Below are 27500 nucleotides of genomic sequence, written 5' to 3' on the forward strand. Positions count from 1 at the left end.
CACACACACACACACACACACACACACACACAGAAAGCTGTGAATCCAGTGCTTTAACCTCAATATTCTGTCACATTTCAACGTGGGAATTTCCCGGCTCGGTCAAAATAACACCTTCCACTTTTTTTCCCTTCAGTTTGCTCCCTCCCCGTCTCCCCTAGCTGCCTCTTTTTTCGATTTTTTTTTCATGGCATTTGTTTGACTTTGGTCTCTTAAATAATATTTGTTTTTAATACTTTTACTAAAAATATCTGTCTTCATTTTGAAGTACGTCGTTATCTTGAGCCTCTCTACCTGTTTTGTTTTTTCCACAAATCCATTTTTATATGTGTTGTGAAATGCATGAAGTTCACAAAAAGACGGCAGATAAATCAGTCGGTACATGACAAAAAAAAATCCATCCCTTTTCTCTCCAAACACTGACTTTCCTTCACCACTATGCTATCATCAATATCACTGACTCCCCGTTCAAGGTATTTTAACATACCGAATCGTAATTTTACCTGAGATGATGTGAATAAAGTCTTATCTTTTATTACCAGTGCCCTGTAAAACATACAGAGTCCGCTGGGATGGTGGTTTGGCTGATGGCTGATTGGCGTAACGTGAAACAACCTTCCAATTTACCACTGATTTGCAGCTAAATGCAGACTGTGCAGAATTTTAAGGATCTATTACCAATTATTACTGATTATTATCCCGCACAGCTGATTTGAGTGGGTTAAACAAAACTCCCAAACTACCGGCTCCCAAACAAATTGTTGGGGATGTTCTGGAAGGGTGGGGTTTAGTGAGGCCGGGAGGACTATTCCTGGCTTCCCTCGATTTTGATCACTTTTTTGGGGGGTCGTGCACAGAGTTTATGTTCAAGTGAATAAAACTGTGAATAAATAAATAAATAAAAAGCTGCAGAGTTTGCCTTTAATCTCACGCAATGTCAAAGCAAGGACCCCAGACGACGCACGCCACGCGGAGAACGGTCCGGGGGAATCCTGGCTGAGTTTCGGTTTTTTCCTCCTCATCCTCCTCCTCCTCCTCTTCCTCCTGCTCCTTTTCATTTTATTTTTTTTATATTTTTTGGTTCCTTCCAGGCAGCGCAGTCTGACCTGAGACCTGTGATTAGAGCTTTGCTGTGTCACTGGGCCTCTTAGAGGAGTGAAGGGAAATTGGATGTGTGTCAGGGAGACAGCGAGAGAGAGAGCGTTGGAGAGAGAGAGAGAGAGAGAGAGAGGGAGAGAGAGAGAGAGAGAGAGAGAGCGAGAGCAGGAGAGGGAGATCAAGGTAGGATGATTCACACTGTGCGTCAGCGTCAGAGCAGAGGCACTAACTGGAAGTCAGGCGGCAAAGGAAACATCTTAACCTTCTCCAGAAAACACACGCACACACACACACACACACACACACACACACACACACACACACACACACACACACACACACACACACACACACACACACACACACACACACACACACACACACACACACACACACACACACACACACACACACACAGGTACATACACACAGTATATTGTCTTCTATTATTAGATAGATAGATAGATAGATAGATAGATAGGTGGATAGGTGGATAGGTGGATGAATGGATAGATAGATAGATAGATAGATACAAGCAACCCCTAATCTCTCTCTTGTTCTCCATTTTACCCCCCTCACTTCCTCCCTGTTTCCTTCCCTCTTCCACTTTCTTTCTTTTTGCCTTGTCATCATCTAAATTCTCATTCATCAATCTCTCCCTCCACTCCTCCCTCTCGCCCCACCCACACTCCCTCTCTCCTTCCCTGATACACTTTTCTATCCACTTCCCCCGTCAGACATATTGATCAGCTCAGCTGTTTACATACAGTACAGTTCTCACCCAATCATTTGAGATGACCTGACGAGTGTGCCTGTGTGCATGCGTGTGTGTGTGTGTGTGTTGCTGAATGACAGGTCAGAGATGCTCTCTGTAGCTTGACTATCGATCGGTTGCATTAGAAGATGAATAGTGCTCCTCTGTGCAGATGCCGCCAAAGACACACAGTTGTTTCTCGTGATGCGAGATCGGCAAACGTGATGTTCATCCTGAACACACCTTTTAAATGACTCAGGAGTCGGGATTCACTCCTGCAAAAGAGTCGTTAGTTTGTTTTTGTTCATTCTGTTTTAAACTCGGTAACTGCACACAGGCATTCACCGAGTCTGAATCTCTCACAAATGAGTCGAGAGCTCCGAGTCCCGTGTGCGCCTCAAGCAGTCGAAATATTTTTACTCCAAAAAGATTATTTTAATGTGTTCTGAAAGGTTATTCTAATGTCATTAGTTCTTTCTTTCTCTCTCTATAGCATCCTGTCGACGGTTGGCTCAGACTTTGACCTGCGGACCCTCAGGGCCGTGAGAGTGCTGCGGCCCCTGAAACTGGTGTCGGGCATTCCCAGTAAGAAAGACTTTATTTTTCTCCAAACTTTGGAGAAAATTCTCAATGGTGCACGGAAATTCAGAGACTATACAGCCTTACACCTTTCTCACAGATTGAGACATTTGAGATTTGATGGTGATCAAATGAGAGATAAAAATAGATTAAAATCTGTTGATGGTCTGATTAACCGTTTGTTTAAAACAAACCCTCAGACTGTGTGCATGGTGTCCTCCAGGCCTGCAGGTGGTGCTCAAGTCCATCATGAAGGCCATGATCCCCCTGCTCCAGATCGGCCTGCTGCTGTTCTTCGCCATCCTCATGTTCGCCATCATCGGTCTGGAGTTCTACATGGGGAAGTTCCACACCACCTGCTTCGACAATTACACAGGTGATGAAAGCACTCCGGAAAGATCGAAAAGACATCAGGAGTCATCGCACGTCACAATTTTACAGCTGTCAATATATTGTTTCAGGAAAATGTAATGTGTTGTGACAGACAGACAATATGTTAATAAAAAAATAATGAAAATGTGAAACCCCCCCCCCCCCAAAAAAAACCCACATAAAATCCTGCAATTCCTTCACAGACCCCAAGGGGGCGCAGAAACCAGCTTGTTAACCCCCCTCGTTTAGATCGGTCACATACCTGCACCTCCTTTTAACCGCCTAGCAACGCCCTCACTCCTTCTCCAGGGGATACCCGGGAGGAGTTTCCATGTGGGACAGAGGCCCCATCGCGGCTGTGTCCGGAGGGCACCACCTGCAGGAAGTACTGGCTGGGACCGAACTACGGCATCACCCAGTTTGACAACATCCTGTTTGCCATTCTCACCGTCTTCCAGTGCATCACCATGGAGGGCTGGACGGAGCTACTCTACTATGTGAGTACATATACACATTACATATAGTCTCGCATCGGCAGGGCCGGCTCTAGCCATTTTACCGCTCTGGGCAAACTGTCACTGAGTAGGTGTCCCCATGATGCACGGCGGTTGTTTCGTTCCAGAAAGAGGACATAAAGTAAAATAACTTAGATCTAAAAAAAAAAGCGCACTGTTTCGGCGCAGCATTCGCGCACACCCCATCACTGGCGCAAACATAACCAGTACCGTCGGAGAAGGAGACAGGTGCGCAAATTGCTCCCCGATCGCTCCCTCTCCGGGCCCCGTCTCGGGATGGAGCCCAGGGCGGCTGCCTACATGGCCTATGGGCGCATCGGATACCAGTTAGGTGGATTCGCACCTTTAAATCTGGCTTCACACCGAATCGGACCGAATCGGATCAACAAACTGGATGTCCATTAATTCCCGGGGAGAGTAAGAGAGAGGATTCCGCATGTGGAAAGCTGTAATACGCCGCGCTTTACGCCTTCGACCTCTTTTTTTCCCCTGACATGCGTTTTCGGATTCGGTGTGAAGCCCGTTTAAGAGACAAGCACATGAACAGCTCCCCAGTCCGTCGGAGCCGGCATTACGTTTTGTTTTTTTTTTTCTTTTATTTCCGACCTCTAACCTTTAAAGGCGGATTCAATAACTTAAATACATGACGTGATCACAGCATACTGTATGAAAAAGATGGCTGAAGATGAATATCGAGAGCTTTGTAACACAGCAAAGTAGAGGGATACATCCCATAAACGAATTCTGCTCGTATCGCGTACAGGACCCAATGTTATTGTTTATGTTAGATCTCCCGCTGCTACCTCTCTGTCATGGCCAGGAATGGACAGATTGCTCCCCGCGCGGAGGATTTGCCATCAGCACTCGCATGGCTGCGCGAGAGGCTTCACCGTGATGAAGTGTGAGAGGAATAAACGAGATGTGTCGCGACTTTATTTGACGCGGCTTAACGTGACCTAACCTGACGCGTTCTGACGCGGCGTGACCGGCCGCCAAACACCGCCTGGAGCGTATTTAAAACCGGTTTTCGTCAGCGACCTCACCTTGGTCCGGGTGACTGCGGCCGCCCGGATGGCACGCGGCCCTTGGCTCTGGAGAGGAGACAGACCGGATCCTTCTCCTCTCTCCGGGTCCCGCTCCACCCCTCATTGGAATGTGCGACTGGGTTCACGGGCGGCCAGTCGTTCCCCCAAAATCTGTGTTGAACGATTGAAGACGACAATAACTGATAATCGAAGGTTATTTCTCGTGAAATAAGCAAAGGAACCTGCCAACAGGCGGATCATGTGTGTTATCACATTATTATCAGATGATCGGATTATGAGGATCCAATACTTTGCGTTGGGCCTTTTTTTTTTTTCATTAGTACTTGGTAACCATCTCGTGTTGCAGACCTCATAAAAACACAAAAATAAGGCCCTCCTTGTTGTACGGCATTTACCCGACGGTTTGTCCTCCCGTCATTCCCCATGTTGTACGTGCAGCCTTACTGCTTCCATACAGTCGGCACCAGGTTCCTACACAGTGTCGATGCCCAAGACTCTGAACAATTCCCTGTTGTCAGTGGCAGCTGTTGCCATGGAGACCGTACAGAGGTAGATGAGGGTCATTGAGCGTTAGCGCTTTCGTTGAGTCTCTCCCTTCCTACTCTCTCTCTCTCTCTCTCTCTCTCTCCCTCCCTCTCTCTCTCTCCGTCAGCCCATCGATGGCCCCCCTTGTCCTTCTCCCTGTCTCTTTCTCTCTCCCCCTCTCTCTCTCTCTCTCTCTCTCTCTCGCTCTCTCGGTCAGCCCATCGTTTGCCCCCCCCTTGTTCTTCTCCCTCTCTCTTTCTCTCCCTCTCTCTCCCTCTCTCTCTCTCTCTGTCAGCCCATCGTTTGCCCCCCCTTGTTCTTCTCCCTCTCTCTCGTCTCCGTTTGAACTGAATCCCGTCACTCTCGCCCCTCCCTCGGTTCCATATCCATCCATCTGCTAGTCCCTCACCTCTCTCCTTCCTTCCTTCTGTCTATCCCTCTGTGCCTTCCTTTTTCCATCTTTCTTTCCTCCTCTCTCTCTCCCTCTCTCTCTCTCACTCTCTTTCCCCCCCATGTCTCTCTCTCTCTCTCTCTCTCTCTCTCTCTTGCTCTCTTTCCCCCATGTCATTCTCTCTCTTCTCTCGCTCTCTTTCCCCCCATGTCGCTCCCTCTCTCTCGCGCTCTCCTCTCTCGCTCTCTTCCCCCCCCCGTGTCTCCCTCTCCCTCTCTCGCTCTCTCTCGCTCGCTCTCTGGCTGCTGCTCTATATTTAAAAAGTGCCTGAGTTATTCTCGCAGCTGCTGAGGAGCAGAGCGATAAAAGTTTAATGGGAGAAAAAAAAAGAAAAGGTCTGCGGCACATCGGGTACGAAGCAGTTCCGCCGACCTACAGGAAGGAAGTAGAGCGGAGGAAGGAAGGAAGGAAGGAAGGAAGGAAGGAAGGAAGGAGAGAGAGAGAGAGAGAGAGAGAGAGAGAGGAGGAAAGAAGTAAGGGTGGAGGAGGAAAGAAAGGAGGCAAGGAAGGAGAGAGCAGGAAGGAAGGACAGAAGGAGAGAGAGAGAGTAGGAAAGAAGTAAGGGCGGAGGAGGAAGAAAGAAAGGAAGGAGAGAGGGCATGAAAGAACGACGCGAGGAAGGAGGGCTGGAAGGAGTCGGAGGCACAGGGAGAGGATGTTGCAATGAAGGAAGAAATAAGGGGCTGAGCGGTAAAGTAGGAAAAGGATGGACGGGGAGAGATGGAATGAAGAAGAGAGTAGTGACGGAGGCAGTCGGGCATGAAGGAGTGAATGAATGAAGGAAATAAGTCAGAACCACTGGGAAGCGGCGAAGAAGAAACAGAAGACAAGAAGAAGGGGGGAAAATAGAGTAAATAAACACAAGTGGGTTAAATGCAGAGGAGATGGAGAGATGGCGGAGGGCGGAGAGGAAGGAGTGCAGCGCTGCATGTTTTATTCAGCGTGGTGAAAGACGCCCAGCAGCGTCGGACGATGTGCACTCGCTTATGGAGAACGCAGGACGACTTCACTGTTGTTTACATCCAAACAGGAGCCGACCTGCAGTCGTGTATGTGGCTCCCTGCTCGGGACAAGTCACTGAAAGGATTTAGTGTCTTAGTGTTTTCAACCAAAACTAGAAAACGCTGCAACATGCAGTCTTGTTAGATAGACAGACAGGCAGGCAGACAGACAGACAGACAGACAGACAGACAGACAGACACAACAGATCGATGGATAGACAGACAGACATATAGATAGACAGACAGACAGACAGACAGATAGATAGATAGATAGATAGATAGACAGACAGACAGACAGATGGACAGACAGACAGATAGATAGATATGTAGATGGATGGATGGATGGATAGATAGATAGATAGATAGATAGATAGATAGATAGATAGATAGATAGATAGATAGATAGATAGATAGATAGATAGATAGATAGATACATAGATGAGTACATTCAGCACCATGGACAGCAACACACCACCAATGAGATCAACAGCAGATTTGATTTAAGTCACTGGATGATCTTAGAAAATGGCCACAATGTGTTAGAACTATACATTTTTTTGTTTTTCTCCAGTTAAAATTGACATCTTCATTTCTCAATTTTTAAGTTGTAAATGCCAAAAAACTATTGGCAATATCCGACAGGGCGAGCGAGGGATTCCTCCACCCACCAACTGAGAATTATTACTGAGGACGGAGTTAACGCCCGAGGCAAAGAAAACGGCGCCGTAATTCATATTGAATGTGACCGCCTCACCCTTTCACATTCCACCAAAATTAATAAGTGACGTAATTGAACGATTCTTGTGAGAATTCTATTCACAACGCGGAGTTGAACCGCCTCTTTCGACTCTCGCTTGTCGGCGGGAGGTCCTCTCTCGCTCACCGCGCGCTACGTCAACTGCGTCAAACGGAAACACATTTCCAATGAATATTCCTTTCCAATGTATCCTTTTATTTCGGAAGTAGCCGCGTTATGGTGCAAAACCTGTATACTAGTACTGTGCGACATGTTAAGTCGGAATTTCCGAGTTCCCATTCGGATATCTCATCCGGAGCGGCCGCTGAAGTCAGATTTCCCGACTCGGAAAGTCGGAAGAACCTCAACAAAATCCCCAAAATCCAAGATGGCTGCTCAGCGCATAAACAACGTGACGTTTCTGTCAACTGGAAATCAAACTCCTGAGTGAAGACTGAAACTAACCCTGTTGTTGTGTGTGTGTGTGTTTTCATGTGTGTGTTTCTGTGTGTGTGTGTGTGTGTGTGTGTGTGTGTTTTCGTGTGTGTGTGTGTGTGTGTGTGTGTGTGTGTGTGTGTGTGTGTGTGTAATTCCAGAGCGATGACGCCTCAGGGGGCGCGTGGAACTGGATGTACTTCATCCCGCTCATCATCATCGGCTCCTTCTTCATGCTCAACCTGGTTCTTGGAGTCCTGTCCGGGTAGGACTATGTGCCGCTATCATAGTACAGTGTACTATGATAAAGGGACATAAAATGCAAAAAATTAAAAATTAAAAAAAATTTGTTCATCACAATTATTTGGTTTCCAACCAAATCCGACCTAATGCCTGTGTGCCGGTCTCTGTTTATACAGTATATGTGTGTTTATATATATGTGTGTGTGTGTGTGTGTGTGTGTGTGTGTGTGCCTGCCTCCACAGGGAGTTTGCCAAAGAGAGGGAGCGCGTGGAAAACAGGAGTGAGTTCCTGAAGCTTCGCAGGCAGCAGCAGATCGAGAGGGAGCTCAACGGCTACCTGGAGTGGATCTGCAAAGCAGGTTGGCTCAAGTGGGGCTTATTTTAACCGGGGTGCATCACGCCACCACATCACATTGGGGGCCGCTGTATTTTTGGACGCACAGAGGGGGCTGGCGTGCGGAGTCACCGGCTCTTACGTGCCCTTGCTCAGAGGCGATGCTGAATATATCAGTATAATATCGATGGGACGAGATGAGAGACGAGAGAGACGAGAGACGAGAGACGAGATGTCACCCGGGATTTCGATGATCGCAATATCGACATATAGTCAAATGTTAACTTTGAGGCTGCATTTCCGTAAAATAATGCGCATTTCTGAACTTCGTAGACTGTTCTGGCTGTTCTAATCAATGCATCAATGCATCCACCTACTTGGTCATAATATCATAATATCGTATCATTTAATTCCGGTAGTCATCGCCAAAATGTTCAATTGCAGATATCAGTATATGTGCCAAAAATATCATCATCTCTGTACTTTTTGCCAAGTTTAAAACAATAGAAATGTAAAGAACTGTAAAAGCACTGATTAGGGGTCTTTCTGAAGTTGAATCGTAATAGTTTGAGTTGGATCCCGGGAGTAATTTTTTGGGGTATCGAGGTCAGAAGCACACGTTTTGAATTGTTTCGTTAACGTCCTGAGCTCAGCGGCTGTTTTCTTTTGAGGTAAGTCGTTGGCCGTTTTTTAATTGCGTCTTATTAGACCTTCCTTTCTCTCCCGTTGAATTGTTTTTTTTGTGTTTACAGAGGAAGTCATCTTGGCGGACGATGAAAACGACGGTAACTATGACGGTATGCCTGCGCTTTCATATTCCCGTCTTTGCGTGCGTGCGCGTGTGCAATTTGCAGCGGCCTACATGTGTACATGTGTGACAGTCTTCCATAATGTTAGAGTCTAAAACATCCCCTGGTCATCCTGACAATTGATTGAAACAGGAGCGAGATTCGTGAAGTAGAGTTAAACCTCTGTGTTCTCCGTTTGGAGATTTGGCGTGGGAAGGGGCTGTTCCCACGCCAAATGGCACTCCCATTCGTTTCAAGAGGGGGGCCCCGACAAGAAGCTTTGTTTGACAAAAGACGATTTGTTTCCACTGAGCTGCGACGTGCAGGCACAATATGGCACCCGAAAAACTCTTTAAACATGTGCTGTCTGACTCCTCCAGGCTCCCGTAGGAGAGCCACAAAGAACCACAAGAACAAGGCCGACCTCCTGAACCCCGACGAGGGCGACGGGGACCTGGCGATTGGTAGCTCTTTCCTCATTGGCGGTCGTTAAAGAAAAAAAAAAAAAAAAAAGACGACTAGTTTCGAATTGAAAGCTAACGCCGTCTGTGCCCCCTCCCCAGGTTCGCCGTTCGCCCGGGCCAGCCTGAAGAGCTCCAAGCTGGAAGGCACGCTGTTCAACCGCCGCGAGCGCCGGCTGCGCTTCTTCATCCGCCACGTGGTGAAGACTCAGGCCTTCTACTGGACCGTGCTGTGCCTGGTCGGCCTCAACACGCTGTGTGTGGCCGTCGTGCACTACGACCAGCCCGAGCCGCTCTCCGACTTCCTATGTAGGCGGGGGGCCAGACACGCGCATGGGCACGGGCACACATACACACACACACACACACACACACACACACACACACACACACACACACACACACACACACACACGCGCGCGGGCACGGCGAGTAAATTGTAAATTGTGAAACAGCTGACATAACGTAAAGAAAGCAGGGAAGAAATGTATATTTATGAGAGAGAGATGCTGCAAATATGAGTAGATAGAGAGAGGGAGCGAGAGAGAGAGAGAGAGAGAGAGAGAGAGAGAGAGAGAGGGAGGCGGCATGCTACAAATATGAGAACATAGATGGATAGATAGAGAGAGAGTGAGAGACAGTGATATGGAATGCTGCAAATATGAGTAGAGAGATAGATAGAGAGATACAGATAGATAGGGAGGATGGGTGGGTGAAACGCAGGTAGATGAAGGGATGACACATAGATGGATGAAGGAACAGATTAATGGATGGTCTCTGCCTTCTGTTTTTGTCTTCCTTCTGCCCCCACCCCTCCCCTCCCCTCCTCCCCCTCCCCTCTTCCTCGCCTCCACCTTCTGCCCCCTCCAGATTTTGCTGAATTTATTTTCTTGGGGATTTTCCTGTCAGAGATGTTTATAAAGATGTATGGTCTGGGCCGGCAGTCCTACCTCAACTCCTCCTTCAACTGCTTCGACTGCATTGTGAGTCCCCGCGCCGCACCCAGAATAATATTATTTATATATATATATAAAAGGCCATAAAATTCTTTTTAATGTATGTATTTATTTATGTAAGGGACCATGTACAATATTAATTTTTAAATAAGGGTTGGATACAGTGCAGTATATATTTTTTTTCATATTGTGTCACAATCCTCCTCCTAATTGCTCTTTACGAGGAGTCAAAACCAGGCACCAACATTTCCAGTCTCCACTGTCTAATCCAGTCGTACTTCAACTTTTTTCTTTTTTTTTTTCTGAGCCCCCCCCCACGTAATAATTCAGGAACTTGACTCCACCCCCAACAAAACGAAAAGACGAAAACATCCAAATTAAAATGTCATACGAATGGAGAAGGAAGGAATGAAACAAAGGGAAAATAAATGAACGTGATTGACATCGGATCCGGCAGAAATATTTGGACGGCTTCCTATTCTCCTCTTTACATTTATAAACTTGAAATAAACATATATATTCAGTATATATATATATTTTTTTTAATGTAATTTAGAGTAAAATTGCAGTTATGTCAAATCAATGCTTACATGTGAAAACTTAAATATACTTAAATATTTGATACATAGAGTATCTGATCAACCAGAAGAACATCAGAAAGATTTTGGCAGGTGAAGAGATTCTCGTGTGTGTGTGTGTGTGTGTGTGTGTGTGTGTGTGTGTGTGTGTGTGTGTCTGTGTGCACGCGGCAGGTGATCTGTGGCAGTATATTTGAAGTCCTCTGGTCCATAATTCAGCCGGGAACATCTTTTGGAATCAGCGTGCTTCGAGCTCTCAGGTTACTGAGGATCTTCAAAGTCACCAAGTGAGTTTGTCTCTCTCGCTCTCTCTCTCTCTCTCTCTCTCTCTCTCTCGCTCTCTCTCGCCCGCTTAGTTAAACGAGCTTTAATTTGCACAAAGGTTTCCGAAAGGCCACGTTCTAAGCATGAAAAGAATGCGGCGACACAAAGCAAAGTTATCGATGTGACAAAGAACGAAATGGAGACGATCGTCCGATCATACCCTGCACCCAGACGAAAAACACAGAAACCCCAACACGGAACGGAACTAATCACGCAATCACCCTCCCTCTGTCGCTCTTTCTCTTATACCTGTCTTTCTCTCTCTCTCTCTCTCTCTCTCTCCCTCTCTCCGTCCAGGTACTGGGCGTCTCTGAGGAACCTGGTTGTGTCTCTGCTCAACTCCATGAAGTCCATCATCAGCTTGCTGTTCCTCCTCTTCCTCTTCATCGTCGTCTTCGCCCTGCTGGGCATGCAGCTCTTCGGAGGACAGTCAGTGGTCTTCTTCCTCCCCGTCTCTCCGTCTCCATCCCCCTTTCCACCTCTCACTCTCAAGCCCCATTTATGCCCTACGACACTACTTATTTATGCATCGTGTTCATTTATACTTGTACGTGAGTATCCAGTGCGACAATCCACGACCTAGGAAAATTTGACGTGTTCACAACCATGAGAAAAACGCTTTGAGGAAGCCTCTCTCTCTCTCTCTCTCTCCCTCTCTCTCGCTCTCTCTCGCTCTCTCTCGCTCTCTCTCGCTCTCTCTCGCTCTCTCTCGTTCTCTCTCCTTTCCTTGCTGTTTTTTCTGTTATTATTTTAGTGACCCATCAAAAAAAAAAAAAAAAAAAAGGAAATTTGATGACAACATTTCCACTTTTCCTAAACTCGAACCCGATGCCGTGCAAAGACTACACCCCCACCCCTCCCCCCACTCTCTCTCTCTCTCTCTCTCTCTCTCTCTCTCTCATCCCTGCCACTTTATTGTTCTTTTCCCCCGCTAGGTTTAATTTTGAGGCTGGCACTCCGCCGACCAACTTTGATACCTTCCCTGCGGCGATCATGACGGTGTTTCAGGTGAGGGTGAACGTGATGCCGGCGGTGGCTGCAGATGAGGTGGAGGAGGGGTGGGTGGAGGAAGCTGAGGGTGAAAAAATAAGGGATTTGAATTGAAACACAAACAGAAAAGGGTCAGAAACGGAATATGAGATGTACACAGCTACCTTTAAACCTTGTAATTATCATTCTTAAACCTGTGTATTATATGCATTATGATTGTACTTAAATTAGTGTGTGTGTGTGTATATGTGTGTGTGTGTGTGTGTGTGTGTGTGTGTGTGTGTGTGTGTGTGTGTGTGTGTGTGTGTGTATCTGTGTGTGTGTATCTGTGTGTGTGTGCAGATCCTGACCGGTGAGGACTGGAACATGGTGATGTACGACGGCATTAAGTCTCAGGGCGGAGTCAACAAGGGCATGGCGTTCTCCATCTTCTTCATTGTGCTCACACTCTTCGGCAACTGTATCCTGCACCATGGCGTCGCTCACGCACGCCCGCGCACACCCGCGCACACCCGCGCACACCCGCGCACACCCGCGCACACCCGCGCACACCCGCGCACACCCGCGCACACCCGCGCACACCCGCGCACACCCGCGCACACCCGCACACACCCGCACACACCCGCGCTCACACAAACACAAACACACACACACACACACACACAAATGTATAGACCAACACAGACACAAACCGACATACAGTATACACTTGCTACACACACATCTAGAAATATATACTGGCACATCTATCTATCTATCTATCTATCTATCTATCTATCTATCTATCTATCTATCTATCTATCTATCTACGTATCTATCTATTTCCTTTAACCCTCCATGTTCAGACACTCTGCTGAACGTCTTCTTGGCCATCGCTGTGGACAATCTGGCCAATGCCCAGGAACTGACCAAGGTACAACCAAATTCCTCTCTTCTTCTGTTTCTCTTTATCTTTATTCTTGTTTTACTCCCAGCCTCCTCTGAACCAGTTTCCATCCATCCATCCATCCATCCCCTTCTTTGGCCACAAAAGGAGATCTAATCCTTCGCCCTTCGATCTGTTTAATTCGTTCACAGTCGCCTTGTGGTGGAATCATCCTTTAAATTCTTGTACGTGTGAAATCAACCCCCCCCCCCCCCCCAAAAACCTTGTCTTTACCGTCCTTCACATCCCCTTCATTCCTTCTCTTTTTCTTTCTCTCTCTTACTCCCTCTCTCTGTCGCTCGTGGCAGTCTGGAGGAGGGAAATTTATCTTTAAGTAACATAAGCAACATATCTATCTATCTATCTATCTTTCTATCTATCTATCTATCTATCTATCAATCTATCTATCTATCTATCTATCTATCTATCTATCTATCTATCTATCTATCTATCTATCTATCTATCTATCTATCTATCTATCTATCTATCTATCTATCTATCTATCTATCTATCTATCTATCTATCTATGAATCTATCTATCCATCCATCCATCCATTTAATAAAAATGCTTTCTTTCTCTCTCTCCGTCTCTCTATCTCTCTCTTTACTTGTTTCCCCCTCACTTCTTTCCCTTTCTCCTTTCCCTCTCTCCATCTTCTCTCTCTCCAGGACGAGCAGGAGGAGGAGGAGGCCGCCAGTCAGAAGATTGCTCTGCAGAAGGCGAAGGAGGTGGCTGAGGTCAGCCCTATGTCTGCCGCCAATCTCTCCATCTCAGCGTGAGTTCCTTCCCTTCTTTTCTTGCTCTTCCGTTGAAACCAGTCTTTCCCACTTCACTCCGCCACTCTCTGTGTCTTATGGCGGTGTTCATGTTTTCACTGTTTATTCATCCTTTCACAGATGTGAGACGGCCGTGACTTTGCGATGCCAAAAGCCTACTTCAAATATTATTTTCTTATGTGCTATCATTGCGTCCTTGTAGGTTAATAATTAATTTAATCATTATTTAGGACCTGCTGGAGTACGTTGGAAAGCGTCCGCGGTTCGGCTTCGTCTCCAAAACACTGGAGCTCTCCATGTTCTCTCTACCATCTCAGAATTTAATAGAACCTAATATTTAGTCTTGTAGTGTTCCTCTTTTTGTTTAAAAACGCAGGACCAGGTACGATTTTTCTTATGGAATTATATAATTTATTAAAATGATCTCCTGGGCCTGCTGACCACTATGTAACCCATATTTTTGTCATTCCATGTTAAAGCAACTAAAACCTAACTAATTAAAAAAAAAAATCCATCTTTTCAAATGGAATTAACAAATATAACAAAGCAACTGGCAAATAAACTAACTTTGGCAAAAAAAAGTCGACCAGGATTGGACCAGGAGATCATTTTAAGGTACCTTCCTCACTATATTCTAAGAATTTTCCAAAACCCAAAAACAGAAAATATAAGGTATGGTAGAAATCTGCAGAAATAGAGAGAGATACACCCACCCCCCCCCCACACACACACACACACACACAGACACACACACACACACACACACACACACACACACACACACACACACACACACACACACACACAGACACACACACACACACACACAGAAATGCATAGACCAACACAGACACAAACCGTCATACAGTATACACTTGCTGTTGCAATGGCTTACAATATCACAGCAGGGAGTCTAAGCCTGCATGGAAGTACATCACCACACACACACACACACACACACACACACACACACACACACACACACGCACACACACACACACACACACACACACACACACACACACACACACACACACACACACACACACACGCACACACACACACACACACACACACACACACACACACACACACACGCACACACACACACACGCAGTGTTTGATCTGGGTCAGGTCTCCTCTGGTCCCTGGTCAAGAGAGTCGGAACCTTTGATTGCCTCTCCTCTCTGGATACACAAAGGGTTTCACTTCCGCTTTTGGTTCACACAGGTATCACACACACACACACACACGCATGCACACACGCACGCAGGCACGCACGCATGCACACACACACACACACACACACACCAGACACAGGCACACACACACATACTATAGTAATGGTTGGTCTATTAAAAGAACAAAATTAAAACAAAAATTTAACACGGCAACCCCAGTACGCACAGACATGGTTGATGCCTCGTTGGAACTGGGACGTTTCAGACATCTTGTTGTTAGAGTTTAATCAATTGTGATGTACATTTGGGGCAGAAATTTGTGAAAAACTGCAGTATATCTACCCAAAGTAGAAAAACATTGGCGTGACTTGATTAGTTTGAGGAGCGGGGCGATTTGTGACATCATCCGAAGTTATATAAGCCCAAGCTTCATCTCTCGGAAGTCATTCGCACCCAGCGACTTCCACCCTTGTGGACTGTATAGCGTTTGCTAGATGGACAACCCGAGCAGACGCAGTCTTTAACCGAAACTTGGAAAACTGTAACTCGTGCTGCAAGAACAATCAGTACAATAATGTTCACGATAAAATCTTCCACGATAACGATGATAAATTTAAGAGATTTGTTTTCAATATAGTGCGGAGAAACAACCATGTGACACTAACAGCCAATCGTACAGCCGGAAAGCCGGTGCTTTTCTCCGCTCGCTCCCCGGCCCCTGCTCTCTTCGGCTGGGCATCGTGCAGCAGGATGAGGCCCCCCGGAGCTGACGCATCAGATCTTTCTCAAACACCAATTTGAACTTGAATCTGCCCTCCTCCCAACCCGAGCCCGGCTTGGCCCCCATCCCCACCGAAGGAGAGCGATTAAAGAAAGAATCCGCGATTTTCGGTCTGGTCTGACATGGTCGGAGAGAGTCCCTCGGGCCGCTACAAACGTCTCCGGATATAATCACAGAGTACACATTCGGAAACTTTTCGGTCTGTTCTAAGACCACAATGATGATTATGTTTATATATTATTCATTATGTATTTAATTCATTTATCTCTTTTTTGTTTCCATATTTTTTATTTTATTTTATTTATTCAGTGTTTAATGCAAGCCATGAGAAAAAAAAAAATTAGCATTATTATTAAATATATGTTCGATTAATATAAAAAAAACAATGCGTGATAACATTTTTGGCTTTATCGTCCAGCCCTAGGAGGAACCGTCTCTTTCTTTTGTGTCGATTTACGGAACCTCGTAAACCTATAATACATGACTAAATTGTACCATGTAATTGTACCTAACATGACTAAATTGTATCCTGTGTATTGCTGCCTGCAGCTTTATTTATTATCATCATCATCATCATCATCATCATCATCATCATCATCATCATTATTGTTATTGTTATTGTTATTGTTATTGTTATTGTTATTATTATTATTATTATTGTTATTATATTTGGATTTTGAGTGCAGAAGTAACGGTTGTGCCTGGAAGGAAGGGATTGATGATTTAACTATTAACTTTTCAAGCCGCGGCACAGTTTCATAAGTGCGTAGTTCTACCAGAAACCTCAAACCTCGTAAGTGCTGGAGTGTTCATGTTCATGTGCTGTTGCGTGGGTTTTCTCCGGGTGCTCTGGTTTCCTCCCACCTCCAAAGAAATGCAGGATACGCTGATTTGAAACCCTAAATCGCCCAAATGTGTGTGTGTGTGCGTGCGTGCGCATGTGTGTGAGACACTGTCAGACAGTAGTGACACTAGAGACGCTACAGAGCAGACAGCACTCTACACGTATCAGGGCTTAATGGGAAAATCTAAAGACACTAAAGATGGCAGCAGCGATGGAGTAAGGCCTGTGTGTTCATATCAAAATCCACCATCATACTTTTAGGTTTCAAGCTCGTCTTGAAAGTCTTTATGTCAATATTTTAGCGGAGTACTGGACGCTGCATGCATCGAAGCATTCCCAAGTAAAAAACAATGCAATGCAATTCAAAGCATTCTGTGATTTTTATAATTCATTGCTGCATATGAATATGAAATGTAATATTTGGTGATATGCCAAAAATTCCGTTGCCGTTGGGTTTGGCAGCACCTTGTGTGGTCATTTGATGTATCATAAATTAATCCAATTGAACAAGTTTTAGTCATATCGCCAGCGATCTTATTACATCTGCAAATGTATCCTCCTGAAACACTGTGTTGTGCAACCAAACCTTCCGGAAATCATATACGAAAGAAGAGCTTCTGAATCCAGAATCCGTAATCCTGGGATACGAAACAAGTGAGTGGGGGTTTAAAAGCTGCAATTTTGCAGCCCTAGAATTTTACAGCAGAGGTGTGTGCCAGGTGGAGGTCAAGAGTGACGTGAAAGTTCGAGTGGGATGAAAGGTGGGGACGGCGGCAAATAAACAATTTGACGGTCAACTGATATATGAATGTTTTAGATGCAGAAATGGAGAGTTCCGCAGTCTCGGTACAAGGGCTCATTCCAAATGATGTTCTTTTCGTTTGTTTTTACAGAGGAGAAATACAAGCGTCTTCCTCTATTTGGCCACCATTTGTTGAGTAGAGTTCCCCAGGCCAGAGAAGAGACCTCGTCCCTGTCGATACGGTTTAGCGATGACGGGGTATTTCTGTGACGCGTCCGACATTTTGGAATGAAGCTCCTGTTTGTGTTTTGCTCTCTGCCATCTCACTCACCAGCTGTTTCCCTCCTCAGCCGCAAACTACACAGTGAGCACCACAACACTTCAGACCCCTATCTGGACTGGTATTTATTTATTTGTTTATTCATTTATGACTCACTTTTTTTTTTTATCGGTTTTATTTGCGTCCCCTCCTCTCTTTTCCCTCCCCTTTTGTTTCCTTTCCCTGTTTTCCGAGACCAGCACCCCTTTTCTTGCCTGGACACTTTTAATTCTCACTTTATTTCATCAAAAGCTGTTCTCTTGTGTTCTTGGCTTTTTTTTCTTAGTTACTGTTTCTCACTTTGCCTCACAGTTTTACTTTATTTCATTTTTTTTTTAACGAAGTTTCTGTTGCACCTCTCAGTATGGCTGTTGCATTACCATGGTTACACTGTTGGCAGTGTGAGAACAGGGAGTTAAAATGGATTATTGGTTACAGAATTTTGGATGAAAAAGAGTGGAGACAGCGATTGACATTAAAGGGAAATTCCACGACAAAGCCATAATAATAATGATAACAATAATATTTGACTATTGAAGTTTTTCTTTGTGGATAGCCAGCACAATCTCTGCAAAGACCAGGCAGCAGCGTCAGGAGCACATTAAGTGTATACGTCAAAAGGAGGTACCTATACTTAACTGAGGTAGCAGCAATAGCATGTATTAGTCTCGAGGCTGGTTTAGACCTTTTATTCTCCAGGTAAACAGCTTTAATCATAGAGGAGAGAAATACAGTGGTATTTTCCTTTAAGAGGTTCTGCCATCAGTTCAATGAGTTTAATTTGTGTTTAATGGCCCATGGCAGACTCCTGTGAGTTCACTGGCTCTTCCAGTCTATTTGCTTTTCGATCAGTTTTCGAATTCTTGATTTTAGAATTTTGGATTTTGTCACGTGCGTACATTGACATTTATTTGAGATAATAGCATTTTGAATACCAGGGGGTATACTTTGATATCCTCTGGTTTTCTGTAAATTAGGGCCACCTTGCCAAGGGCTTTGGGAAACTATGTAGAAGTCTGGAGGAAAAAAAACAAACCCTGTTCAGTTGAGCTGCCCCGTACTGTACCTCCAGACAACCTTGTAAATGTGTGTACCCCCCCAGTGCCCCCGCTCCAAATGTACTGGCTCTTTCATGTATCCGTATTTCTTCAGTGTCAGTCGTCACGTCATTGCCATGTTTTTTTTTTTTAATATCTAAATGTGAGCGTTTGACTCCGCCCCCGCCCCCACACACACCTTAATAAATCCCTGCCTTGGAGAGCAGATCTCTGATGGCCCCCGATCCGCCCCCGCCCTCTGGTCTGTGTCCGCAGCAAGGACCAGCAGAAGAACCACACCAAGGGCGGCAACAAGTCGGTCTGGGAGCAGCGCACCAAGGAGCTCCGCAGGCAGACGCTGGTGTCGAGCCGCGAGGCGCTCTACAACGAGCTGGACCCCGACGACCGCTGGAAGGCAAGAGCAGGGAGGGAGGAGCAGAACAATGTAAAGGACCAGGCAACAAAAAACTGGGCCCTAGGCTTGTGCTATCAGTGTACACAAGTGATGGCAATAATAACGATGATGATTGACGCTCTCGTGTGTGGAACGTTGGTTTGAAGTCATGCTTGTCTTGCAATGGTGGAAGAAGTATTCAGTATACACTGACATCGCTGGATAAAGTAAAGGAAAAACGATGTATATCAGAGTTTAAAAAAAAGTCAACAATAACTGTACGTTACGTTATATCATTTAGCAGACGCTTTTGCCCAGAGTGACTTACACTTTTACACAACAGGTACATTTGTCACAGTATCAACAAACTGTATATCACAGTCACAGCCGTCTAAACATTCTCCAGAAACAGTACTATCACTGTAAACTCTAATACTTATACTAGAGTTCATTAAAATTATTAAAGAAAAAAATGCTACAGACACATTTTTGTGGTATAAAATAATTGAAAAACTGGGGCTGACACGCCCAATAGGCCTACTGTACCGGGTTACTGTCCAGCCCTGGTGTCTTTTTTTAAATTTTCCTGATGTTATGTTTGGAGGAGTGCTTCAGTACAACGTACTGTGTGTAGTTCTGTTGTGGATCTGCTGTACAATTTGCATACTGCATACTGTCACTGTAATGCAGCGGATTAGACTTTAATCGCTCATGCTGTTCGAGGATACAATCCCAAATGACACCTTCCTCCTTCTCCCTTCTCCTCGTCACTTTTCTTTTTCCAACCGACACAATTTTTTTTACCCTCATCCCTTTTTCAAAACCTCCATCCTTTTGGTTCCCTCTGTACCACCTCCTCTCTGCTTCCACATCTTTTTTTTCCCCAACCATTTTCTCCTCCTCTCCGGCCATGTTCCCTTTTTCTTCTCGGGTGCTTTCCTCTTCTCCTTCCAGGTGAACTACTCGCGCCACATCCGCCCGGACATGAAGACCCACCTGGACCGCCCCCTGGTAGTCGACCCCTTGGAGAACCGCAACAACAACACCAACAAGACCACCGCCAACGCCCCGGAGCCCCGCCTCAGCCAGCAGCCCCCGGCCGATGAGCTCCGCAGGCAGACGCCCCTCCACGACCGGGGAGATGAAGGCGGAGGAGGAGGAGGAGGAGGCGGGGGTGGCTCGGGTCCCGGCAGACCTCCGCTGGAACGTGGGGAGTCTCTGGAGAGCCGGCGGAGTCGCAAGTCGGAGCACCACCACCACCACTCGTCTCACACCCGGCTGGACTCCACGCCGGTGCTGGGGCCCGTGGCGGAGGAGCGCCCCCCAAGGAGGCACCACCACTCCAGGAGCGGCGGGCGCATCGGTGGCCAGGCGGAGCACCGGAAGCCCCGGACGCACCGCCGAAACGCCGAGGAAGAGGAGGGCGGTGGTGGCGGAGGGGCGGGGAGGCACAAGTGCAAAGGGGGCGCTGGCGGACGTGAAGAGGGAGGAGAACAGGAGGGGAACGGTGAAGGAGGCGAGAGGAGGCCGCGGAGGAGTCGCAGCGGCAACCAAACGGACGGCGAGGTCAAGAAGGCGCGGCACCGCAGGAAGTACGATGATGCGATCTGACACTTCTGAATTATTTTTAGATTTTCTCTCCTTTGTCAAAAGGATGTTTATTTTTAGTTTGTCATTTTATCATTTTATTTTTAGTTCATTTAAGTTGATTTTCAGTTTTTAAGTAATAGCCATCTAATACAGAAAAATGGATTACTCCATTCCAATTTCTCCTCTCGCCAAAATGTTTTGTCAACTCTATCAATTGAAATCCTCCTCTCCCTCTCCCTCTCTCTCTCTCTCTCCCTCTCTCCCCTTCTTTTCCGTCCCTCCCAGGGACGGCAGCGGCCCTAACCTCTCCACCACGCGGCCCATCCAGAAGAACCTGTCTCGGCAGGACAGCCAGTACAGCGAGGACATGGACAACCTCATGAACACCAAACTGGTCTCGAGCTCCACGCCGCCCGGGCAGTCCCACCGGAACTCTCTGACCAACTACGCCCCTGCCCCGGGCTTCGGCTCGGCCCTTCACCTGGCCACCAGCGGCACCCATGGGAGCTTGGTGGGGCTGGACGGCTATGGCAACATGGGCCATCACTGCGCCAACAGCGTGATCCGGCTGCCTCACCCGGATTACACGGCTGTAGACATGCCCATTTTCCCATCGATTAATGCCATACTGCAAGGTAATATCTGTACAGAAATATCCCAAATGTTGTATAGCCACAACATCAAGACTAGCAACCATGCTGCCACCTGGCATAGGCGTTAAATTGATCATATATTTTTTATATAATATTATTTTATGTATTATTGTATGTGTTTTCATACTGCTTGTTATATTAACTTTGAAACTTTTTTAAATGCCATTGGTTCTAATTTTGAGGGTATTTCTGTCTGTGCTTTGTTTTTTTTTTGGCCTTATCTGGATCTATTTGTGTGCGTTCACTCTCTCTCTCGCTCTGTTCTCGCTTTCCTTTGACCGATGTGTTCTCCTTTCCCTTCACTTTTGTGACTTATTTTCAACCCATTTGTGTTTCTCTTCCCCTCCCCTCCCATCTGCCCTCATCTTTTATTTTTTCTTCTCTTCTCACGCTTCACTCCTTTCTTAATTACTTTTTCAACCTGTCCCTCATTCTCTCTCTCTCTCGCTCTCTCTCTCTCACTCTCTCTCTCTCTCTCTCTCTCTCTCTCTCTCTCTCTCTCTCTCTCTCTCTCTCTCTCTCGCTCTCTTTCACACACTCTATCCATCGGTTCCAGTCAATAAGAACGCCAACACGGAGCCGCTGCCCAAGAAGGAGGATAAGGACGATGACGATGATGAGAAGGGAGGGGAAGGAGGACCGAGGCCAATGCCTCCCTTCAGGGCCATGTTCATTCTGTCTACCACCAACCCGTAAGTGTGCACCACGCACGCAGGCACGCATGCACGCATGCACGCATGCACGCATGCATGCACGCACACATGCACACACACACACACACATGCACACACGTAAAGACAGAAATTCTGTATATAAAATACAATTACTCACCTGTACACTGTGGGAATATCTTTTTTTTTCCAGAACAATATTAAATAATATTGTTGGACCTTCATCGAAAGTGCAAAAAATGTAATCCATGCCAAATGTCTTTGTGTGACCCCAGGTTTCGCCGGGCGTGCCACTATGTTTGCACCCTGCGTTACTTTGAGATGTGTATTCTGCTCGTCATCGCCATGAGCAGCATCGCGCTGGCCGCCGAGGATCCCGTTTGGCCCGATTCCCCGCGCAACAACGTAAGCACATGTGCACCCATACACTGTTTTATCCTCCCCTCGTGTGGCTGTTATCAACCTCTGATTATACCTCCGAAAGGCCTATTTGATTTAGCAACCGCCAATTCAACAACAGCACAATATATATTTTTTTCCTCATTTGAGAGCGAGTATTTGGTATTTTCAACTCAGTCCCTCCACTCTGCACTCTTTCTTCCCCACATGCAGGTGCTGCGCTACTTCGACTACGTCTTCACCGGAGTGTTCACTTTTGAGATGTTGATTAAGGTAACGCAGCTCCCTGGATCTCCGTGTCGCGTTTGCTAGCTAAGGGATGAAGAGATCTGGAACGTTGGCTCCCTGTATTCAGACCTCAAATGTGGGATGAATCATTTAAAGGTCCCATATTATGCTCCTTTTCAATTAGTTAAAATAGGTCTCCGAGGTCCCCAAAATATGTCTTGGAGGTTTTTTTGTGTTTTTTTTTGCTGATAGTACCATTCAGATCATGCGTTCTAGCCATTGTAACATGCCTCTAAACTTTTCTGTTTCAGTCCTGTTGTCGACGGGCTGTTTCTGTGTCGGTAGCTTTAAATGCAAATGAGCTGACTGAACTTTACAGACGGCCCACTCACAAACTAATACTATTAAGAGGGTATAGGGGTAATAGGGTCCGGCGCTCGAAAAAAAAAAAAAAAAAAAAAAAAATGCCGCTCCTCCGCAAAGGTAGTTCTCGAAACCGTGAGTGGAGATACTCAGATGGGGTGGGGGCGGTATTATTCTGATGAGCCCCCACTTGACGTAGGGAGGAGACACAAATCTGAGCGGCTTGTTGTGAATCACATGTTTTTTTGATCTCGGCAGCCCGCAAAAAAAACGACCGGGTTGACTTAATTCACAGTTTGTGCGTTAGCAGGCCCATCGGAGACCCGAAAGTGCACAAGCACTGAAAATGTGAGTTTTCTTTCGTAATGTGTGACCTTTAAACTAAAAGAGGGAACGTAGACCCGTGCTAGAATTTATGATATAAATTGATTAATTCATGTTTTTTCTCTTTTCCCCTCCTCCTTCATGCTGTGTTCTGCAAAATGTTCTCTCGACTGTTATCGGACATTACAACGTGATCTTTAAGTTTGCAATAAACTTAATTATTGCCTCCATATTGCTCTACCACCAGTGCGTACTACAAGTACATTAGCCAAGGTGTCTCAAAGAATATGTAATTAGGGACGAGGAGGAGCTAAGTTTCGGCTACGACTACCTCGACCGTAACGGAGATCCAATTACGACGAACGCGAAATCTCACGCTCGTGATTCACTTTTGAGAGAAAAGCCGTCTCAGGAAGTTAGTCACCAAAGAAAAAATGCCTCTGTATCATTTCCTGGTGGGATACTTCTGCTGGTCTAAGATGATTCTTTTGTCTCTTAATCGAATGGGACAGCATGTCAATCGGCGTCAGGACTAAGGCGCGTTGAGGGGGAAGTCGTTACTTACTTACTATTTACTTTTAAGACATTTGTGACACAGCCCAAGGTGTATCCTATAAGCCTGCAGCGGCTTTTGCATCTGTTTTAAGAAATCCAGACTAAATCATCTGGGGGCGTAGCAGTAGCATTAACTTTTAAGGGATTTACAAAGCACCCCTGGCTTAAAAAGGGCGGCGGGCTTATGTGCAGCTTTAACTAATTACTCTTTCCTTCTTCCCTCCCTTCTCACTCTCCATCCTCCAAGATGGTGGACCTTGGCTTGGTCCTGCATCAGGGCTCTTACTTCCGGGACTTGTGGAACATTCTGGACTTTATAGTGGTTAGTGGTGCTCTGGTGGCCTTTGCCTTCACGTAAGTTTCCCTCCTTCCCTCTCTTTTCCTCCCTCATCACCCCCCCCCCCCCTTCTCCCCCCGCCCCGCCCCGCCCTGTCTGCTGCCTCGCCGGCACCCTGGAGTACAGCCACTACTACGGTTCTCTACGTCCCTCTGCTGCAGCTCCTTTTCCTGAGCTTTCTGCCTCCTTTTAAGCTCCGTCTCATTTTCCCCTTAAATCTCTCTCTCGCTCTCTCTCTCTCTCTCTCTTTCGCTCTTTTACCCGACCACACCCACAAACACACTCGCACTTTCTCTCACTCTTTTAGCGGATTTTAATTTTCTCGCTCTTAGTTCACGCCCGCCAACCATCCTTTTTTTTTTGTGCCGCAGAACGTCTCCCCATTTCCCATGATCTTGCTGTCAATTCCTCTACTCCTACCAACCGTACCTTTACTCTTACCTGGACCCCCCCCACACACCCGTCCCCCCAAATTTGTTCTTAAGATTCTTCCTATTACCCCACCTCACCTACCAATAGTCAACGTCTTACTTGGTTGCCCGACATTTTCGATTGTCGTCTCCAGACGAAAGATGGCAAACTGTCCAATGAACCTCTCTTCTGTCAAAATCTCTTTGCCGTGGCAAAGAAGTCGCAAATGTCCAGCAAACAAGTATAAACTAGGCTTATTACCACCTCCATCGCATCACTCCCTTCCCGCCCTTCCTGCACAAGCCCCTCCCCTACTTTTTTCCCCTTCTTCCACGTCCTTCCGTGAGGAACGAGGACCACCCTCTGCACCTGTAACCCTTTAGTGCCCAGGCCGTTCTAGAGCGGCGTAGGCCGTTCTGCGGGGGTGGGGGGAAGGGGGGCCTAACACCCCACCACCCCCGTACAAAAAATATCCACACCTTTCTCCACGTCAGACCAGGTATTTGCTTTAAACCTTATTCTGCACGCCCAGGTGTTGGATTAAAGAGATTTAATTCTTACCTCAAATCTGTCAAGTTTGAGAGGTGGAAGCATGAGCATCGAATGTCATGCTGTTAAACGGGGAGCTGAAATACAAAGGTGGGAATTTGGTCAAAGTTCCACAGTGTATTGAAATTTTAAGCTTTGGCTCCGCATGAATGCCGTTAAAATGAGAGATATAGGAAGAGCTAATCAAGCAATTATGATCAATACTAACTATGACTATGGGATCGGTGAATGTGCTGTATTCAACGTTTCTGCTTGAACAGGCAGATTATTAATCCACGCAGCAAGATTCTTTGACAGCGTAATATTTAATCATAGTTTCTTTTCACATCGTATGAAACAGCGCATGTGTTTTTCAGTTAACTTTATGAGCCACAAGCGGGCATTTTAGCATGCTGCTACAGATACTGTAAATATTAACAAAGAAATTATTCAATGCATTGTGTGCATGGCCGCTGTACTGCTAGTAGCAGTGATAATTTTGTATATTTCAGATTTCATTGTTTATACTTTTGATCAACATCTTTTGCTCCATTGAATAGAGAATAAATACATATACATGGAGTGGAGATGTTGGTGCCGTTGGTACGGTCTTGGTTCTGGAAGTTAAAAACATTGTGTTCTATAAAGGGCTGTGGCAGTTCCGCCTGCCACACACCACCCGAATGACATTTTCAGGGCCCTCTGTCTCAGAGACACAGGCAGAGATGTTGCAAACACCAGTTTATTTTAGAATGAGCAAGATGGAACACGCTGGCAGCAGATGGAACATGACAGATGCTCTCCCTGTGTGTGTGTGGGGAAAGGGGTTTTACCTGTTGCGCGATGATTGCTCTAACGAGCAACAGGCGTACAGCCACCCTGATCCTGGGCCCGGTTACCTAGAGTCAAGACAGGTGTGGCCACTTAAAGCACACCACCCCCACACCACAAGGGCCAATTGGACCTTTCCAAAGCTCAGTTGGTTCTCCACCGTATCGCCGGTACAAACAATTACCATTCAGAAAATTATGGCTCTAAAGAAACAACTCTGTACATAATAACTTTGGGATATGAGTCAACTACGAGTTGCTGTCCCTAGTCATCTAGGCAGGTAGTCAATCAGTCAACAATACCAACACAAACTCTTTGTTCCTGTGGTTCTGCCTTTTCCCCATTTTTCCATTCTGGCCATACTATGTATTGCCATTTGCAATCCTTAGCTGAGAGAATAAAGGGATTTCTCATGAATTCAACTGAAAATTTGGTTTCCGTGATTGGTAATCCTCCTTATAGGACGCAGGATTCTGTGCTTTGTTTATGCTTTTGAAAATAAAATCTCCTACGGGGGATACGCTCAAAAAGAGCCAGACCAGAACCAGTAGCCACACTCAACTCTCCACTCTATCTGTTGTAGTAATGTTGCTATTTCACTAATTTTACTAAATGTTGTAACCACCTCTTACAAAAATTAACACCAAGCCAATTTGCATCAATGACTTGGTTCTATGTATTTCTTTCAAAACTCTTATCAACAAGCTGGAGACTGAAATTTCCCTTGGTACAGTGGGAAGGTTTTGTACAATTTAGACTGAAAATGTGCGCCTAAATTGACTGAAAAAAAATGTAAACGGCTCTTTTCTCAGGGACTTTTGCACGGTTGGTTTGCACCCATGCACATGAGTCCGATCACCAAATCCATAGTTATGTTATTGGGAATGGTTTCAAGTTAAATGAATAATTCAAACCATTCTTCAACATGCATACAGTTGTACGCCTGGTCGGTTAAAGCATAACCCTGGGTACACGACTTAAAGTCATAAGCTGATAGGGAGTTTGAAGAAAATCCCTTCCTTTTACATATACATATCCCTTCATGCTTTCCTTTAATATCGTCCCTTCCTTCTTTCCTGACGACCCCCTGAACCCATTGGTCTGTCTCCCTTGGTGCCTGAGCCGCCTTAGTTTTAGAGACATTTTAGAAAGCGCAAATAGGATTCAAAGCGCTTTCAAAGGCGCTACTGATCCTTACGGCCGAAACCCTGGTTGTTCCTATATAACCCCCGCACCCTCCCCGCAACCCTCTGCATGTTTCACCCCGACTCTGCGCTACCTCCCACCAAGTAATTGCCATATCTCAAACTGTGCTCATCACCCCTTGACACCGTTTCAGAGGAGATCTAGATAATACGATCAAACAATGTTCACGATATCTATCCGGCTTTTGCAAATCCTCTACTGTATATGAGGACCCCTTA

The 27500-nt window shown here is 46.0% G+C and overlaps 1 protein-coding gene across 1 annotated transcript in view; it reads left to right on the forward strand.

Annotated features, from left to right (window-relative positions):
- cacna1aa (calcium channel, voltage-dependent, P/Q type, alpha 1A subunit, a) overlaps nt 1-27500 on the forward strand; it is a gene marked incomplete at both ends in the record, with an annotated part of 106689 nt that overhangs the window by 30474 nt on the left and 48715 nt on the right. Inside the window, 23 exons of the mRNA XM_080008914.1 lie at nt 2346-2437; nt 2655-2807; nt 3113-3300; nt 7674-7777; nt 7999-8114; nt 8842-8886; nt 9258-9341; nt 9441-9647; nt 10209-10321; nt 11047-11159; nt 11494-11625; nt 12132-12204; nt 12529-12646; nt 13032-13099; nt 13781-13887; nt 17787-17837; nt 19069-19207; nt 20141-20778; nt 21062-21411; nt 21986-22121; nt 22376-22505; nt 22713-22772; nt 24217-24323. Coding sequence (XP_079865040.1) covers nt 2346-2437; nt 2655-2807; nt 3113-3300; nt 7674-7777; nt 7999-8114; nt 8842-8886; nt 9258-9341; nt 9441-9647; nt 10209-10321; nt 11047-11159; nt 11494-11625; nt 12132-12204; nt 12529-12646; nt 13032-13099; nt 13781-13887; nt 17787-17837; nt 19069-19207; nt 20141-20778; nt 21062-21411; nt 21986-22121; nt 22376-22505; nt 22713-22772; nt 24217-24323 — 3324 coding nt within the window. The remainder of the gene's footprint in view (nt 1-2345; nt 2438-2654; nt 2808-3112; nt 3301-7673; nt 7778-7998; nt 8115-8841; nt 8887-9257; nt 9342-9440; nt 9648-10208; nt 10322-11046; nt 11160-11493; nt 11626-12131; nt 12205-12528; nt 12647-13031; nt 13100-13780; nt 13888-17786; nt 17838-19068; nt 19208-20140; nt 20779-21061; nt 21412-21985; nt 22122-22375; nt 22506-22712; nt 22773-24216; nt 24324-27500) is intronic.

The sequence above is a fragment of the Zeus faber genome (genome assembly GCF_960531495.2).
Source record: "Zeus faber genome assembly, chromosome: 11".
Lineage (NCBI taxonomy): Eukaryota > Metazoa > Chordata > Actinopteri > Zeiformes > Zeidae > Zeus > Zeus faber.